Here is a 16,102-nt window from a genome sequence, read left to right as displayed (position 1 = left end):
TAAAGCAGCAACAACTTGTCCGAGTTGTCATTTATAGACCTAAATCTTTCTGGAGTTTATTTTATCACTACGGGGAGAATTGTGTAATAGGTAGGCAGTGAGTAGAATTGTTTCTCATCCAAATTAAAATAGATTTAAACTGTGTTTTTCAAATATCCAGAAACACTCATAAATATTGTTAATACTATTTGCTAGTTAATACTATTAATAAATATTGTTAATACTATTTGCTAGGGAACTCTCAGAATTCTTCAAAAGATAAAATTTTCACTTAATCAAATCCATTCAAATGGAGATTGTTAAATATGGTATGTGGGGACAGAGTTGGAATAGAACCAGCGATAAGGAAGACAACCAAATAACTGATGTTAATCCCTTAAGTACAAATATCCTTCCTAAACATTTATTGAACTGAAGCTGGGCTCAGTGGCTCATGCCTATAATCCCAGCACTTGGGGAGGCCAAGGCAGGCAGATCACTTGAGGCCAGGAGTTTGAGACCGTCCTGGCCAACATGGTGAAAACCTGTCTCAACTAAAAATACAAAAAAATTACCCTGCCGTGATGGTGCGTGTCTATAATCCCAGCTACTTGGGAGGCTGAGGCGTGAGAATTGCTGCCTGGAAGGCAGAGGCTGCAGTGAGCTGACGTCCTGCCACTGTATTCCAGCTTGGGTGACAGAGTGAGACTCCGTCTCAAAATATAAAATAAAATTTACTGAACTGAGATGATTTACTTACTTGATGCTTTACTTGAGTGTTTACTAAGGAAGTTTAGTCTTAAGGTGTCTTAAGATATCTAAGAGAGAACTTAATTCCATGATAATTACAACTGTCTTGTTCATGTTCTCTGCTTTAATTGTTAAGTAGCTCTTTCTAATAATTACTGTATACCAAATCTTAGACACTGTTATTTTCACAATTAATCTGTTAATGGGGTCTCACTATGCCACCCAGGCTGGAGTGTTATGGCTATTCACAGGCCTAGTCATAGTGTACTACAGCCTTTATCAGACTCTTAAGTTCAAGTGTTCCTCCTCCCTCAGCCTCCCAAGTAGCTGGAATTACAGACATGCACCATCAAGCCTGGCTAATATTTATTTATATTGAAGGATTTTTATTGTTTATCTTAGAGTTGTATATGTGTATCTCTAATGGGGTCCATTTGCGGGAAGTTAACTTGTTTGCATCTACAAGTGATGAGAAAAGTTTTAAAAGAAAATTAAGTACTCTTAGAGAAATAGAATGATCAGTGAGTTATTTAGTAGGTAAAGTGGTGAACTGAATTTTCCAATTCTCAAGTTCTGATCATAACTCTAACATGAAATTTTTGGCTTTAGGGGGAGGTAAGCCATTTAATGTCACTGGATTTTTCTTTTTTCTTTTCATTCTTTCTTTCGAGATGACCTTGCTCTGTTGTCCAGGCTGGAGTGCAGTGATGTGATCACTGCAGCCTCAAACTCTGGGACCACAGGCGCATGCCACCATGTCTGGCTGATTTTTCTGGTGTGTGTGTGTGTGTGTCTGTGTGTGTGTGTTTTGTTTTGTTTTTTGTAGAGACAGGGTTTTACCATGTTGCCCAGGCTGGTGTGGAACTTCTCTGAGCTCAAGCAATCTGCCCACCTGGCCTCTGAAAGTGCTGGCATTATAGGTGTGAGCCACCGTGCTCCTCCAGTTTTTTTGTTTTGTTTTTCTGAGACGGAGTCTCACTCTGTCACCCAGACTGGAGTGCAGTGGTGCGATCTCGGCTCACTGCAAGCTTCACCTCCCAGGTTCACGCCATTCTCCTGCCTCAGCCTCCCGAGTAGTTGGGACTATAGGCGCCTGCCATCAAGCCCGGCTAATTTTTTGTATTTTTAGTAGAGATGGGGTTTCACCATGTTAGCCAGGATGGTCTCAATCTCCTGATGTCGTGTTCTGCCTGCCTCAGCCTCCCAAAGTGTTGGGATTACAGGAGTGAGCCACCGCGTCTGGCCTCTTCTTTTCTTTTCTTTCTTTCTTTTTTTTTTTTTGGCATGAGTTTTGCTCTTGTTGCCCAGACTGGAGTGCAATGTTAGTCTTGGCTCACTGCAGCCTCCGCCTCCCAGGTTCAAGTGATTCTTCTGCCTCAGCCTCCCAAGTAGCTGGGACTACAGGCACCCGCTGCCACACCTGGCTAATATTTGTATTTTTAGTAGAGATGGGCTTTCACCGTATTGGCCAGGCTGGTCTTGAACTCCTGACCTCAGGTGATCCACCCACCTTAGCCTCCCACAGAGCTGGGATTACAGGTGTGAACCACCGCACCCAGCAGTTTCTTTTTCTTTCTGAGTTGAATAAGATATTCTTTCATTTTTCTTCCAGCCTGAAAACTGTATCATTTCTCTCACCTTAAATCACAATTCTAATTTGAATATTTAAAAAAAGTACTACTGTTACAATATATTAAATTCATATTTTGACTATTTTATTGTCTTTAACAGATTCTCTTTGCCAGTTGAGATTTACATAGTGCTTACAGTTAAATGCTTCCGTGAGGTAATACTAAGACCCAGGTTTTACAAGGTTTCCTTACTTCTTGGTGTTTTTCCTCCTGCTCTATCATAGCCAGTTCCTTCTTAATTGAAATCTTAACTCTGATTTGAGTACTGAAGCTAGCTGCTTACAAATATCCACTATAACTTTCTCACTGTTCTTGGTATTGTCTAACAGTCTCAACAAACTAGAATTCAAAATCATGACTTGAGATTTACAGTGTAAATTTTTGTTTGTACTTGTAATTGATGATGGAGAACCTATTTATTGAACACACTAGGCACTATTCTAAGAAACAATGGAGAATAAATACATAATTCCTAACTTCAAATAATTTACGGGTTAGTTGCATAGATAAGTAGTAAGGTGACATATTCAGAAAGAATGGTAAGTGCTTTGGCAGGGCAAATATAAGATATGATACTGTGGGAACGTGTGGGAGGGATACCTAACCCAGTTTTTGATCAGGGAGGACTCACCACAGAAATTCACAGAAATTGGAACTAACATGTGAAGGCATGGTAGTTAGGCTAACCAGGAAAATGTAGCAATGCAGAATCCAAAGGAGGAGAGAATGTACTTTCAAGAACTGGGGGATGGTAAATAGTATGAAAAGATTCAGAGAAAAGATTTAAAAAGTTAATTTGAAATGAAGTGAAGGCGTGAGTTAGGATGAGAAACCAAACTTCATGGGCTAAAGAGTCATTGACTTGAAGGTGGGAAAGGAAATGGAAGCAATAAATGTAAACCAATTACTCTTTGACAAGAAATTTTCCTATGCAAGTGATAGGACAAGATAGCAAAAGGAACAGCATGGGTTGGCAAGTAAGTTAAAAGCATTATGGAAACTGCTAAGTGTTCCGAAAAGTATCATGACAAAACTAGGATGTCCTTTCCTCATAATTTTTAGACAAATATAGAAAGACAAGTTGAACCTCTAGAGTTTTGAAAGTAAATGTCACCTGAAATTCTTCATGAAGCTTTATTATTGGATGAGTGAGTTCTTTACTTCCATTGTATAACTCCCACATTTTACTACTCTCCAAGCATTTGTACTTTTTTATTATATATATCTTCAGTATCTTTATCCTTCCGGAAAGCAATTTTTGCTTTATGCAGCATCACACGCACATTTTAAAATAAGTACTTTTGGTAGCTTAGTTTACAACCCTTTGGAGTTAACTGTCCTGAGTGGCTGCTTCTTTAAAAACAATGTTCTGAGACATTGGAGCACTTTGTAAATTCATAGATTCCACTCTCCACCCCAGTCCTTCCCAAGTGTGTTGTAGCTAATTTTTTTAACCCTAGCAACTTAATGTTTTAGGTTAAAGTAGTTAAGATAATAGCTGTACTGGCCAACCACTGTACTGGGAAATGTAGCTGCGACTACAGTGTCTCTCTATTTTTTTTTTTAGACGGAGTCTTGCTCTGTCGCCCAGGCTGGAGTGCAGTGGCATGTTCTTGGCTTACTGCAACCTCCACCTCCTGGTTTCAAGTGATTCCTGCGTCAGCCTCCCAGGTAGCTGGGATTGCAGCCACCCGCCACCACACCCAGCTAATTTTTGTAATTTTAGTAGAGATGGGGTTTCACCATGTTGTCCAGGCTGGTCTCCAACTCCTGACTTCAGGTGACCCCCTCACCTCGGCCTCCCAAAGTGCTGGGATTACAGGAGTGAGCCACCACCCCCAGCCAGTGTCTCATTTTTATGAAGTAAATAATTTGTATATTTTGGCTGGGCGCGGTGGCTCAAGCCTGTAATCCCAGCACTTTGGGAGGCCCAGGCGGGTGGATCACGAGGTCAGGAGATCGAGACCATCCTGGTTAACATGGTGAAACCCCATCTCTACTAAAAAAAAAATACAAAAAACTAGCCGGGCCAGGTGGCGGGCACTTGTAGTCCCAGCTACTCGGAGGCTGAGGCAGGAGAATGGCGTAAACCCGGGAGGCGGAGCTTGCAGTGAGCTGAGATCCGGCCACTGCACTCCAGCCTGGGCGACAAAGCGAGACTCCGTCTCAAAAAAAAAAAAAAAAAATTATTTGTATATTTTAAGAATAACATATGTGAAGTAGGTAAAGGCGGAGTTGAAATTGTGAGGAAGGGTGGTCCACCCTCCCATACCCCATCCTTGATGCCCCTCTGTGGAATCTTGGTGTTGCTGGAAACACTGCTTGAAAATATCTAGGTCCTACCCTATCTTCCTTTTAAACACATTACGTTTTATACACAAGGGAACTGGTGTATAAATACCTAGGTATAATGACCCTAGGTCATTTGTTCAATTTTTATAAACAAAGGGGTTTAGTTGCTGTGTATGTAAAGTGATGCAGATAAATGAAACCTTTAAGAGTGTATTCTTTAGTTTCTTTAAGTCCATTAATTTCTTTTGTAGATATTTCATGTATTTTTCATGCACTCTCTTGATCGGATGTATTTGTGATATAAACAGGGATAAATTTAGGGAATAGATAATATGATCCCCTGGGTTAGGGGAAAGCCCAGGGAGCCATGTAGGTGAACCCAGCTCAAGGTTATGAGGAAACGAATATATCAGAGGACGGAGAAGGAAAGGAAAGTGAGATAGACAGGAAGATATCTGTGATAATAATACATTCCTCTAAAGCACAATGAATATGTATCTTTAGACCACAGATTTGGTTTTTGGTTTTTGGTATTTTTATTTTTTTGCTCTATCTTTCGACATACATGTATGATTTATTTTCCTAACTTTAATCTTGGTATGTGATTAGAAAAGTTATTTAAAAAGAATAAAAAGCTTTTATCTATGTGCTGAAGTTGTAACAAGATTGAAAGAGGTACATCTCACACGTGTGTGAAAACCCAATGATTACATTTATGAACTATCTTTTTATCTTTTTTTCTATCTTTTTATCTTAAAATGAGCTCTAGACTAGAAGTCAAAAAGGTTGAGACTTAAAAAGTGATTACTTGGTAGCCATTGTGACCATTGATCTCTCTTAAGGATTCCTACTTGAAAAAAGAATGAAGCACATATAAGCGTTTATATATGTTTTTAAGTTTTGAATAAAACATTTTAGAGTTGCTGATATATTTACTTTATTTGTCTTTTACAGAATACCCTTTCCTTTAATAGCCTTAAAAATCAAAGACTCCATTAGTGATGTGGTAATGAGTTAGATCTCCTTCTCTGATGGGGAGTAATGATAATAGACTCCCTTTAAGCTTGATATATATTTTACTTGTCATTCTTTCAGTAAACCTAATTGCAGGACTGATACACTTCATATATATATATATATATAAAATTATTTTTTTTCAAATGAGATGAAGTCTCACTCTGTTGCCCAGGCTAGAGTGCAGTGGTGTGATCTCAGCTTACTAAAACCTCCGCCTCCTGGTTTCAAGCGATTCTCCTGCCTCAGCTTCCCGAGTAGCTGGTATCACAGGTGTGCGCCACCACGCCAAGCTAACTTTTGTATTTTTAGTAGAGACGGGGTTTCATCATGTTGGCCAGGTTGGTCTCGAACTCCCGACTTCACGCGATCCACCTGTCTCAGCCTCCCAAAGTGCTGGGATTACAGGCGTGAGCCATGGTACCCAGCCCTCTCATACATTTCTTTTCATGTCTTTGTCTATGTATTTAAAAAATATAGTTGATATGCTATATATAGAATTTCTGTCCTAACCAGATATTTGTATCTAATATCATAAGTAGCATCAGGAATTTTATAGGTACATGTCACATAATGGCTAAATAGAAAGTCTAAGGGAATTTTAAAATACCCTTTATAAGAGCCACAAAAAGAACAAAAGAGTTAAATAAACTTGATAAGAAATGTGAAAGATCACTTTGAAGAAAACTTCAAATACTAAGATAAAAGGATGACTTGAATATTTGAGATAGAAGAAATAGGAAAATCTTGAAAAAGAAGATTAGATTGACAGGGGAGAGTTGAGTGAGGACTAGTCCTACTAGATACAAGAATAGGCAGAGCAGTGGAACAGGATAGAGTCAAATATGCGTGAGGAGAGTTTAGTGTATTATAGAGGAGGCATTTCAAATAAGGTGGATTATTTGATACATGGTAGCAGTGGAACAGGATAGAGTCAAATGTGCATGAGGAGAATTTAGCGTTTATAGGGGAGGCATTTCAAATAAGGTTGATTATTTGATACATGGTGTTGGAGCAACTTGGTAGCCATAAGGAATAGAAACTTAAGATTCCTACCTAGCTTCATAAATAACAGTTAATGAATTCACAAGTCATAAATTAAACAGTGATGAGGTTCACTGTGTATGAATAAAGAGCTTCTGTATGGCAACAAAATATGAACACTAAGAATCAAAGTGGGGGAAAAGATTTCCCCTACTTATAAATGGCCTATTTCCTACGTAAGTAAAAAGCCCCCATAAATAAGTGAAAAACTCACAGCAAAGTTGGCAAAATATATGAAGAGAGTATACAGAAAAGGAATTATACAGTGTAAAAAAATTTGTGAAATATTATAACTTCATTTATAATAAAAGAAATTCAAATCAAAACTAAAGAAGTTAGTGCATTTTTCACCTATTAAATTGGCAAAGATCAAGGAGTTGGATCATATACTACCTTGTCATGGGCATGAGAAACCAAGTACTCTTGCACAGTATAAATGACGACAACCTCTTTGCAGGGGAGCCTGATGATAGCTATTAGGTTGTAAATGTATATATTTATTATAATGTCACCTCTACAGATTTGTCGTAAGATACATTCATAAGATCACAAAGAGATATATATATAGTCAATGCAGTAATGTACTGGGGAAAAAAGGGCAGTATAAAAGTTCATTAATAGTAGACTGTAAATAAAATTGTGGTACCTTTCTATAAAGAGGCAAACTTGCACCAGTGTGGTACCACATGAGAAATCCATTGGATTTTGTTTTTTTTTTTGTTTTTTTTTTTTTTGAGACGGAGTCTCGCTCTGTCGCCCAGGCTGGAGTGCAGTGGCCGGATCTCAGCTCACTGCAAGCTCCGCCTCCCGGGTTCACGCCATTCTCCGGCCTCAGCCTCCCGAGTAGCTGGGACTACAGGCGCCCGCCACCTCGCCCGGCTAGTTTTTTGTATTTCTTAATAGAGACGGGGTTTCACCGTGTTAGCCAGGATGGTCTCGATCTCCTGACCTCGTGATCCACCCGTCTCGGCCTCCCAAAGTGCTGGGATTACAGGCTTGAGCCACCGCGCCCGGCCTTTTTTTGTTTTTTTAAGACGGAGTCTTGCTCTGTCACCCAGGCTGGAGTGCAAGGGTGCGAGCTTGGCTCACTGCAACCTCCACCTCCTGGGTTGAGGGGATTCTGCTGCCTCAGTCTCCTGAGTAGCTGGGATTACAGGCATACAGTACCACACCTGGGTAGTTTTTTGTATTTTTAGTAGACGCAGGGTTTCGCCATGTTGTCTTGGCTGGTCTCGATCTCCTGACCTCAAATGATCCGCCCGCCTTGGCCTCCCAAAGTGCTGGGATTACAGGCGTGAGACACCTTGCCCAGCCCTATTGGATTTTTTTAAACAACAACAACAAAAAACAAGGTGCAGAAGAGAATTTGTGGTACTGTTACAGTGTGTGTGTAAGTGTGTACATTAGAACACCTCTGGAAGAATATGTAAGCAACTGGAAATAGCAGTTGCCTCCGGGTAGAGGAAACAAACAACAGGGATGGGAATGAGGGAGGCCTTTTTTTTTTTTTTTTTTTTATTGAGACAGTCTCCCTCTGTCACCCAAGCTGGAGTGCAGTGGCCCGATCTTGACTTACTGCAACCTCCGCCTCCTAGGTTCAAGCAATTCTCCCGCCTCAGCCTCCCAAGTAGCTGGGACTCCAGGTGCCTGCCCCCACACCTGGCTAATTTTTGTATTTATAGTAGAGACAGGGTTTCGCCATTTTGGCCAGGCTAATCTTGAGTTCCTGATCTCAAGTGATATACCTGCCTCAATGCCACACTTGTCTAATTTTTGTGTTTTCAGTAGAGACAGGTTTCGCCACATTGGCCAGGCTGGTCTTGAATTCCTGACTGTAAGTTATGCGCCCACGTCTGCCTCCGGTAGTGCTGGGAGGATTACAGGTGTGAGCCACCGCGCCTGGCCTAGGGAGGCTTATTTTTCAGCATAAACTCTGAACTTGTACTGTTAAAAAAATTTGTTTTTAATCATAAGTCTATATAACTTACTCAATTAAAAATAATTTAGTGGTAAATTATTGCAAAATGTTCTTTAAAATAAGGTAACCATTATTTGAATCTTTTTAAAAGACATAATCCTCCAGATCATCTAATATTATTTAAAGTGTTTACTTCATGTCCCATTACAGGATACAGCTTCATTTAAGGATCCCTTAACTCTAACATTTTAGAACAAAGTGTTAGTTACTATTATCCTTAGCTATTCTGAATAAGTCTTTTCATAACAGGTTTATTGAGATATAATTTATATACTATCCAGTTCACCCATTTAAAGTGGTTTTAGTATATTCTACAGAGTTATGTGCCATCACCACAATTTTAAAAACACTTGATAATCCCCCAGGAGATACCTTTTTAAATTCCCCCCCTAATTCCTCCCAAGTCCCCCAGTCCGTAGGCAGCTGCTCATCTGTTTTCTTTGTCAATGGATATACCTATACTGGACATTTCATGTAACAGAATCAAACAAGGCTTGACATGGTGGCTCACGCCTGTAATCTCATCACTTTGGGAGGCCGAGGTGGGTGAGTCACGAGGTCAGGAGTTGGAGACCAGCCTGGCAATATGGTGAAACCCTGTCTCTACTAAAAAATACAAAAATTAGTTGGGTGTGGTGGCGCACTTCTGTAGTCCCAGCTACTTGGGAGGCTGAGGCAGAAGAATTGCTTGAACCCGGGAGGCGAAGTTTGCAGTGAGCCGAGATCACGCCACTGCACTCCAGCCTAGGTGACAGAGGGGAGACTCAGTTTCAAAAAAAAAAAAAAAAAAAGGCGGCCGGGCGCGGTGGCTCAAGCCTGTAATCCCAGCACTTTGGGAGGCTGAGACGGGCGGATCACGAGGTCAGGAGATCGAGACCATCCTGGCTAACATGGTGAAACCCCGTCTCTACTGAAAAGAAAAAAAAAATACAAAAAAACTAGCCAGGCGAGGTGGCAGGCGCCTGTAGTCCCAGCTATTCGGGAGGCTAAGGCAGAAGAATGGCGTAAACCCGGGAGGCAGAGCTTGCAGTGAGCTGAGATCCGGCCACTACACTCCAGCCTGGGGTGACAGAGCGAGACTCCGTCTCAAAAAAAAAAAAAAAAAAAAAGAAAAGAATCAATATGTGATCTTTTATGACCGGCTTATTTTCACTCTTTTACAAGAAATTTTACTATGCAAGTGATAGGAGAAGAACCTTGAAGACAAGGTTCATCTATATTGTGGCCATGTATCAGTACTTTATTTCCTTTTACGGCTGATTAATATTTTATCTGTGGAAATTATATGGAAAAAGTACTTTTTTTCTTCAGTTGATGGACATTTGGATTGTTTTCATTTTTTGGCTGTTATGAATAATGCTATAATGAACACTTGAGTACTAGTTTTTGTATGGATGTATGTTTTCATTTCTTTCAAGTATATACCTAGGATTGGAATTGCTGGGTCATATGGTAATCCTATGTTTAATATTTTGAGGAACTGCCTGATTGTTTCCAAAGTTGCCGTGCCATTTTACATCTCTATCAAGTGTACAAAGGCTCCAATTTTTCTACATCCCCACCAACACTCGTTATGAATATTATCTGTCTTTTTTTTTCTGAATAGAGCCTCACTTTGTTGCCCAGTGTGGAGTGCAGTGGCATGATGACAGCTCACTGTAGCCTTGACCTCTCAGGCTCAAGTGATCTTCCCACCTCAGCCCCTCTGAGTAGCTGGGATTACAGGCATGTGCTGCCACACCTGGCTAATTTCTTAATTTTTTGTGGAGACAGAGTCTCACTATGTTGCCCAGGCTGGTCTTGAACTCCTTGCCTCAAGTAATCCTCCCCTCTCAGCCACCCAAAGTGCTGGGATTACAGATATGAGCCAGTGTGCCCTGCTTTCTCTGTCTTTCTAATTATAGCTGTTCTAGTGAGTGTGAAGTGGTGTTGCTTTGTTTTGTTTGAGACAGGGTCTCATTCTTTTGGCCAGGCTGGAGTGCAGTGGTGTGTGATCTCAGCTCACTACAACCTCTGCCTCCCAGGCTCAGGCAGTGCTTCCACGTCAGCCTCCCAAGTAGCTGGGACTCCAGGCATGCGTCGTCATGGCTGACTAATTTTGGTATTTTTTGTAGAGACAGGGTTTTGCCATGTTGCCCAGCCTTCGTGGTGGTTTTGATTTGCATTTCCATGATGCTGAATGATACTGAGCATTCTTTCATATGCTCATTTGTCTGTCTTTTTATATTTAATACAGATGTTGTTGCCCGCCATTCCTAAGATGTATGTGTGCTCAGTGTATTTGCATGTCCAGATTTCACCATGAAAAGTTCATTTTAGGAGCCCATCTATTGTCAGACTGGACATTTTAGCCACTATAAGAAATGTGACCTTATCAAGCCCTATTGAGTCACTGTTTATAGTGATTTTTCTGATCATGTCTTTGTTAAGTTCATGTTTTATTTTTCTTGCAGTATTTCACTGGCCTTGAATGTGGACATAAGTTTTGTATGCAATGCTGGAGTGAATATTTAACTACCAAAATAATGGAAGAAGGCATGGGTCAGGTAAAGATACCAAGTTGTTTCTCACTTTTTTGTTGAATTTCCTATGGTGTTCAGACCCTTGCACAAATTTGCACAAATAAAAACAGGTGAAGCTTTGTGTATCATGAATCGCATGGGGAACATTTTTCTAGATTCAAACAACTAAAGGTAGTAGGCTTTTTCCTAAAGTAATGTGGCATTCCAGTTAAAGAGTAATGTGGCATTCCAGCCACTCCAGGTAATGTTTTCTCAGCCGGCATCAGTATTGGTAGATGTGAACTGAAGCTTGTTGCACAGTTTTGTAAGATTATCTTGCTTTTACCTTTAAAGTTGTGTGTTTAAAAACCAATCACTCAGGTTAGCAAGTCTAGTTGCTTTATGGTGATAAATATACTCTCACACACATTTCCTTTAAGGAGAAAGGGAAGGACTGAGATCCTATAAACATTAAGATATTCCCAGAACCTAGCAAAGTGCCTGGCAATGGTAAGCATTCATTAAATATTTGTTGAATGAAGACAGTTTAAATTTCAATCTTTTTCAGACTATTTCGTGTCCTGCTCATGGTTGTGATATCTTAGTGGATGACAACACAGTTATGTAAGTATTTTTGATAGATTCTGCATGTGAATATTGGTTAGTTGGTTAAACCAAATTAATTTTTACTTAGCACCTCAAAGGAAGTGGAACTTCTCAAAGTCTGAAGAAACTTTTACATCTACATTCCATTCCTTAGTAGCAGTACAAAAGCCCATTTGTGACTTGGTTAAATGCCTGATCACTATTCTTACAAACTTAGAAATGCATGGTAGCTAGATTTTGATAAACCTTGGGATTGGAGATTAGAATGTGCATATGTGTTAGTTGAGGTGCTCTTGGAAGCAGATCCCAAGATAGAAAAAAAAGTGAAACTGACCCATTGTGGAAGAGCATATGTGTAAGGTAAACAGCAGGAGCAGATAGACATTGATGTAGGCCTGACATCTGTTAAAGGCAAGAAAGGAGGAAGATTCAACAGGAAGAGACTTCAGATGATACGGCTATGAGAGTCTTTAGCAGCCCTGTGGGGGAACTTCTGTGCGTAGATTGCCTATAGAGGGATACCTTAATAAGTAGAAAGAGCTGGGCCCAGTACGCTTGATATGCTCAGTCATGGACGGAGACTACCCAGGGAATCATGGTCTTTGCTGAAACACTGCTACTGATTTCAGATACACTACAGCTGGAGGCAAGCTGGAGGCTTTCAGCTAACAACTCTTCTTGTGAAAGGTTCTTTCTTTTTTTTCTTTCAACTTTTATTTTAGGTTCAGGTGTACATGTGCAGGTTTGTTACATGGGTAAATTCCTTGTCCGTAAGGTTTGGTGTACAAATAATCCCATCACCCAGGTAGTGAGCACAATACCTAATAGTTTTTCAACTCTTGCCATCCCACCCTACTCACTCTAATAGTCCCCACTGTCTTTTATTCTCATCTTCACATGTATTCGCCGTTTAGCTCCCACTTAAAAATGAGAACATGCAGTATTGAGTATTTCTGTGTTAATTCATTTAGAATGATGACCTCTAGCTGCATTTGTATTGCTGCAAAGGACATGATTGTGCTGTCTTTTTTATGACTGCGTAGTGTTTCATGGTGTACATGTGCCACGTTTTCTTTATCCAGCCCACTGTTGATGGGCATCTAGATTGATTTCATGTGTTTGCTATTGTGACTAATGCCACAGTGAACATACTAATGAATGTGTCTTTTAGGTCGAGTGATTTATTTTCCCTGTGATCTCACCAATATCTGTTATTTTCTTTCTTTTTAAAAGTATTTTTTTGTTTTAATTTTTTTTTACTTTTAAATAATATTCCTTATGACTGTTGTGAGATGATATGCTACATCATTATGGTTTTGATTTGCATTTCTCTAATGATTAGTGTTGTTGAACTTTTTTTGAATCTGTTGGCTGCGTGTATGTCTTCTTGAGAAGTGTCTATTCATGTACTTTGCCCTGTTTTTTTTTTTTTAAGTGAAAGCAAATTTATTAGAGAAGTAAAGAAACAAAGGAATGGCTACTTCATTGACAGAGTAGCCTGCTGATTTTTAAATGGGATTATTTGTTTTTTGTTTGTTTAAGTTCCTTTATAGATTCTGGATATGAGGCTTTTTTTGGGTGTATAATTTGAATATTTTCTCCCATTCTGTAGGTTGTCTGTTTACTCTGTTTTGATAGTTTCTTTAGCTGTACAGAAGCTCATTAGTTTAATTAAGTCCCACTTGTCAATTTTTGCTTTTGTTGCAGTTGCGTTTGGGGACTTTGTCACAAATTCTTTGCTAAGGCTGATGTCTAGAATGGTATTTCCTGGATTTTCTTCTAAGATTTTTATAGATTGAGCTCTTACATTAACGTATTTAATCCTTTAGATAATTTTTGTATATGGTGAAAGATACAGGGGTTAAGTTTCATTCTTCTGCATGTGGCTAGCTAGTTATCCTAAAAACCATTTACGTGTGTGTGACTGTTATCGATAGGATTGCATTATTTATTTGGCTCTCACCTTGAATGTTATTGGTATATATTAAATGCTACTGAATTTTCTACATTTATTTTGTATGCTGAAACTTTACTGACTTTGTCAGCTCTCGGAGCCTTTTGGCAATGTCTTTAGGGTTATTTCTAGGTATAGAATCATCATCAGTGAAGACTGATAATTTGACTTCTTTTCCTATTTGGATACGTTTTATTTCTTTCTCTTGCCTGATTGCTCTGGCTAGGACTTCCAGTACTATGTTGAATAGGAGTGGTGAGTATGGGCATCCCTTTCCTAAGTGGAATGCTTCCAGCTTTTGCCTGTTTTCAGGATGATGTTGGCTGTGGGTTTGTCATAGATGGCTCTTATTATTTTGAGGTATGTTCCTTCAAAGCCTAGTTTGTTGATGGTTTTTATCATGAAGAGATGTTGGACTTTATTGAAAGCCTTCCCTGTGTCATTTGAGGAGATGATAATGGTTTTTAATTTTGTTTATGTGGTGAATTAATGTATTGGTTTGCCTAGGCTGGAGTGCAGTGGTGCCATATCGGCTCACTGCAACCTCTGCCTCCTGGATTCAAGCAGTTCTCCTGCCTCAGCCTCCCGAGTAGGTGAGATAACAGGTGTACACCACCATGTCCGGCTAAGCTTTGTATTTTTAGTAGAGACAGAGTTTTGTCATGTTGGCCAGGCTGGTCTCGAACTCCTGACCTCAGGTGATCCGCCTGCCTTGGCCTTCCAAAGTGCTAGGATTACAGGCGTGAGCCACCGCACCTGGCCAATAACTATTTTCAGTTTGTGATGGCAACAAATCGTTGCCAAGAGAATTGTCTTATAAATGACCAGAGTGACACTTGCTGCCACCTTCTTGAGAATGCCTAGTCTCAAAGATGGATGCTCACTTTCTTTGACTTCCTTATCAATATCAGATAAACTAAGGGCAGAACCTTGTCCTAATAACTATTGGCTGATGTTTGCTATCACCAGTCCTGGTGGTCCATGCCAGGTTTAGATAACTTTTTAGGTTAAGGTCAGCTATCAGAAATCATTAGGATTTGTCATACCCAAAAAGCATTATGGGAATACATGTGTAAATAAGATGTGTTTGTTTGGCAAGCAGGGCATCTGACTTTTGGCCTGATAATATTCCTTATTATTATTTATTAATATAAAATCTGTAACATAAAACTCATTTTAATCACAGTCATCCTTAGTGTACTGGGGATTGGTTCCAGGACCCACACTCTACACCCTGAATATACCAAAATCTGCATGCACATGCTCATGTCAGCCCAGCAGAACCCATGTATACAAAAATTCGATCGTCCGTATATGCAGGTTTCACATCCACAAGTAACTATTTTCGATTCACATTTGGTTGAAAACTATTCATGTGTAAGTGGACCCATGCAGTTCAAACCTGTGTTGTTTAAGAAGCGATGGGTTTTGTTTTTGTTTTTTGTTTCTTTGAGATGGAATCTCTCTCTGTTGCCCAGACTGGAGTGCAGTAGTGGCATGATCTCGGCTCACTGCAACCTCTGCCTCCTAGGTTCAAGTGATTGTCCTGCCTCAGCCTCCTGAGTAGCTGGGATTACAGGTGCCCGCCACCATGCTCAGCTAATTTTTTTTTGGAATTTTAGTAGAGATGAGGTTTCACCATGTTGGCCAGGCTGGTTTTCAACTCCTGACCCCAAGTGATCCGCCCACTTCTGCCTCCCAAAGTGCTAGGATTACAGGTGTGAGCAATTGCTCCTGGCCAGCAACTGTATTTTTAAGTATATAATCCAGTGGCTTTTAGTATATACATAATATTATTCTAGAAACATTGCCTAATTGCAGACTATTTTGATCACCTTATATCTGTTAAGCAATCATTCGCTACTCCTTTCTCCCTCTCTGGACATTTCATATAAATAGAATCATATAATATGTTGCCTTTTGTGATTGGCTTCTTTAATGTTTTCAAGATTCATCCATGTTGTATTATGAATCAACACTTTATTCCTTTTCATTGCTGAATAATGGTTTCATTATATGGACATTTCCATTTTTTACAGAAATGTGTTATGTGAACATATGAACATTTGTGTACAAGTTTTTCATTGAACACCTGTTTTCTTTGTTTTTGTTTTGTTTTTTTTTAAGACGGAGTCTCGCTCTGTGGCCCAGGCTGGAGTGCAGGGGCGCGATTTCCACTCACTGCAAGCTCCGCCTCCTGGGTTCACGCCATTCTTCTGCCTCAGCCTCCCATGTAGCTGAGACCACAGGCGCCCGCCACCACGCCTGGCTAATTTTTGTATTTTCAGTAGAGACGGGGTTTCACCGTGTTAGCCAGGATGGTCTCGATCTCCTGACCTCGTGATCCGCCTGT

At 40.0% G+C, this 16,102-nt stretch overlaps 1 protein-coding gene and 1 pseudogene across 1 annotated transcript in view; one reads left to right on the top strand and one right to left on the bottom strand.

Moving 5' to 3' along the window:
- The window catches only part of LOC112627507 (E3 ubiquitin-protein ligase ARIH1-like), a 51,799-nt gene that overhangs the window by 22,618 nt on the left and 13,079 nt on the right, over positions 1-16,102 (top strand). The window contains 2 exon segments of the mRNA XM_025389821.1: positions 11,142-11,234; positions 11,758-11,813. Of these exon segments, the coding sequence (XP_025245606.1) occupies positions 11,142-11,234; positions 11,758-11,813 (149 nt within the window).
- On the bottom strand, positions 5,292-5,376 carry LOC112628208 (annotated as a pseudogene).

This window comes from Theropithecus gelada, chromosome 7a (assembly GCF_003255815.1).
Source record: "Theropithecus gelada isolate Dixy chromosome 7a, Tgel_1.0, whole genome shotgun sequence".
NCBI classification, from domain to species: Eukaryota; Metazoa; Chordata; class Mammalia; order Primates; family Cercopithecidae; genus Theropithecus; species Theropithecus gelada.
This window is presented reverse-complemented; position numbering and strand designations above follow the sequence as displayed.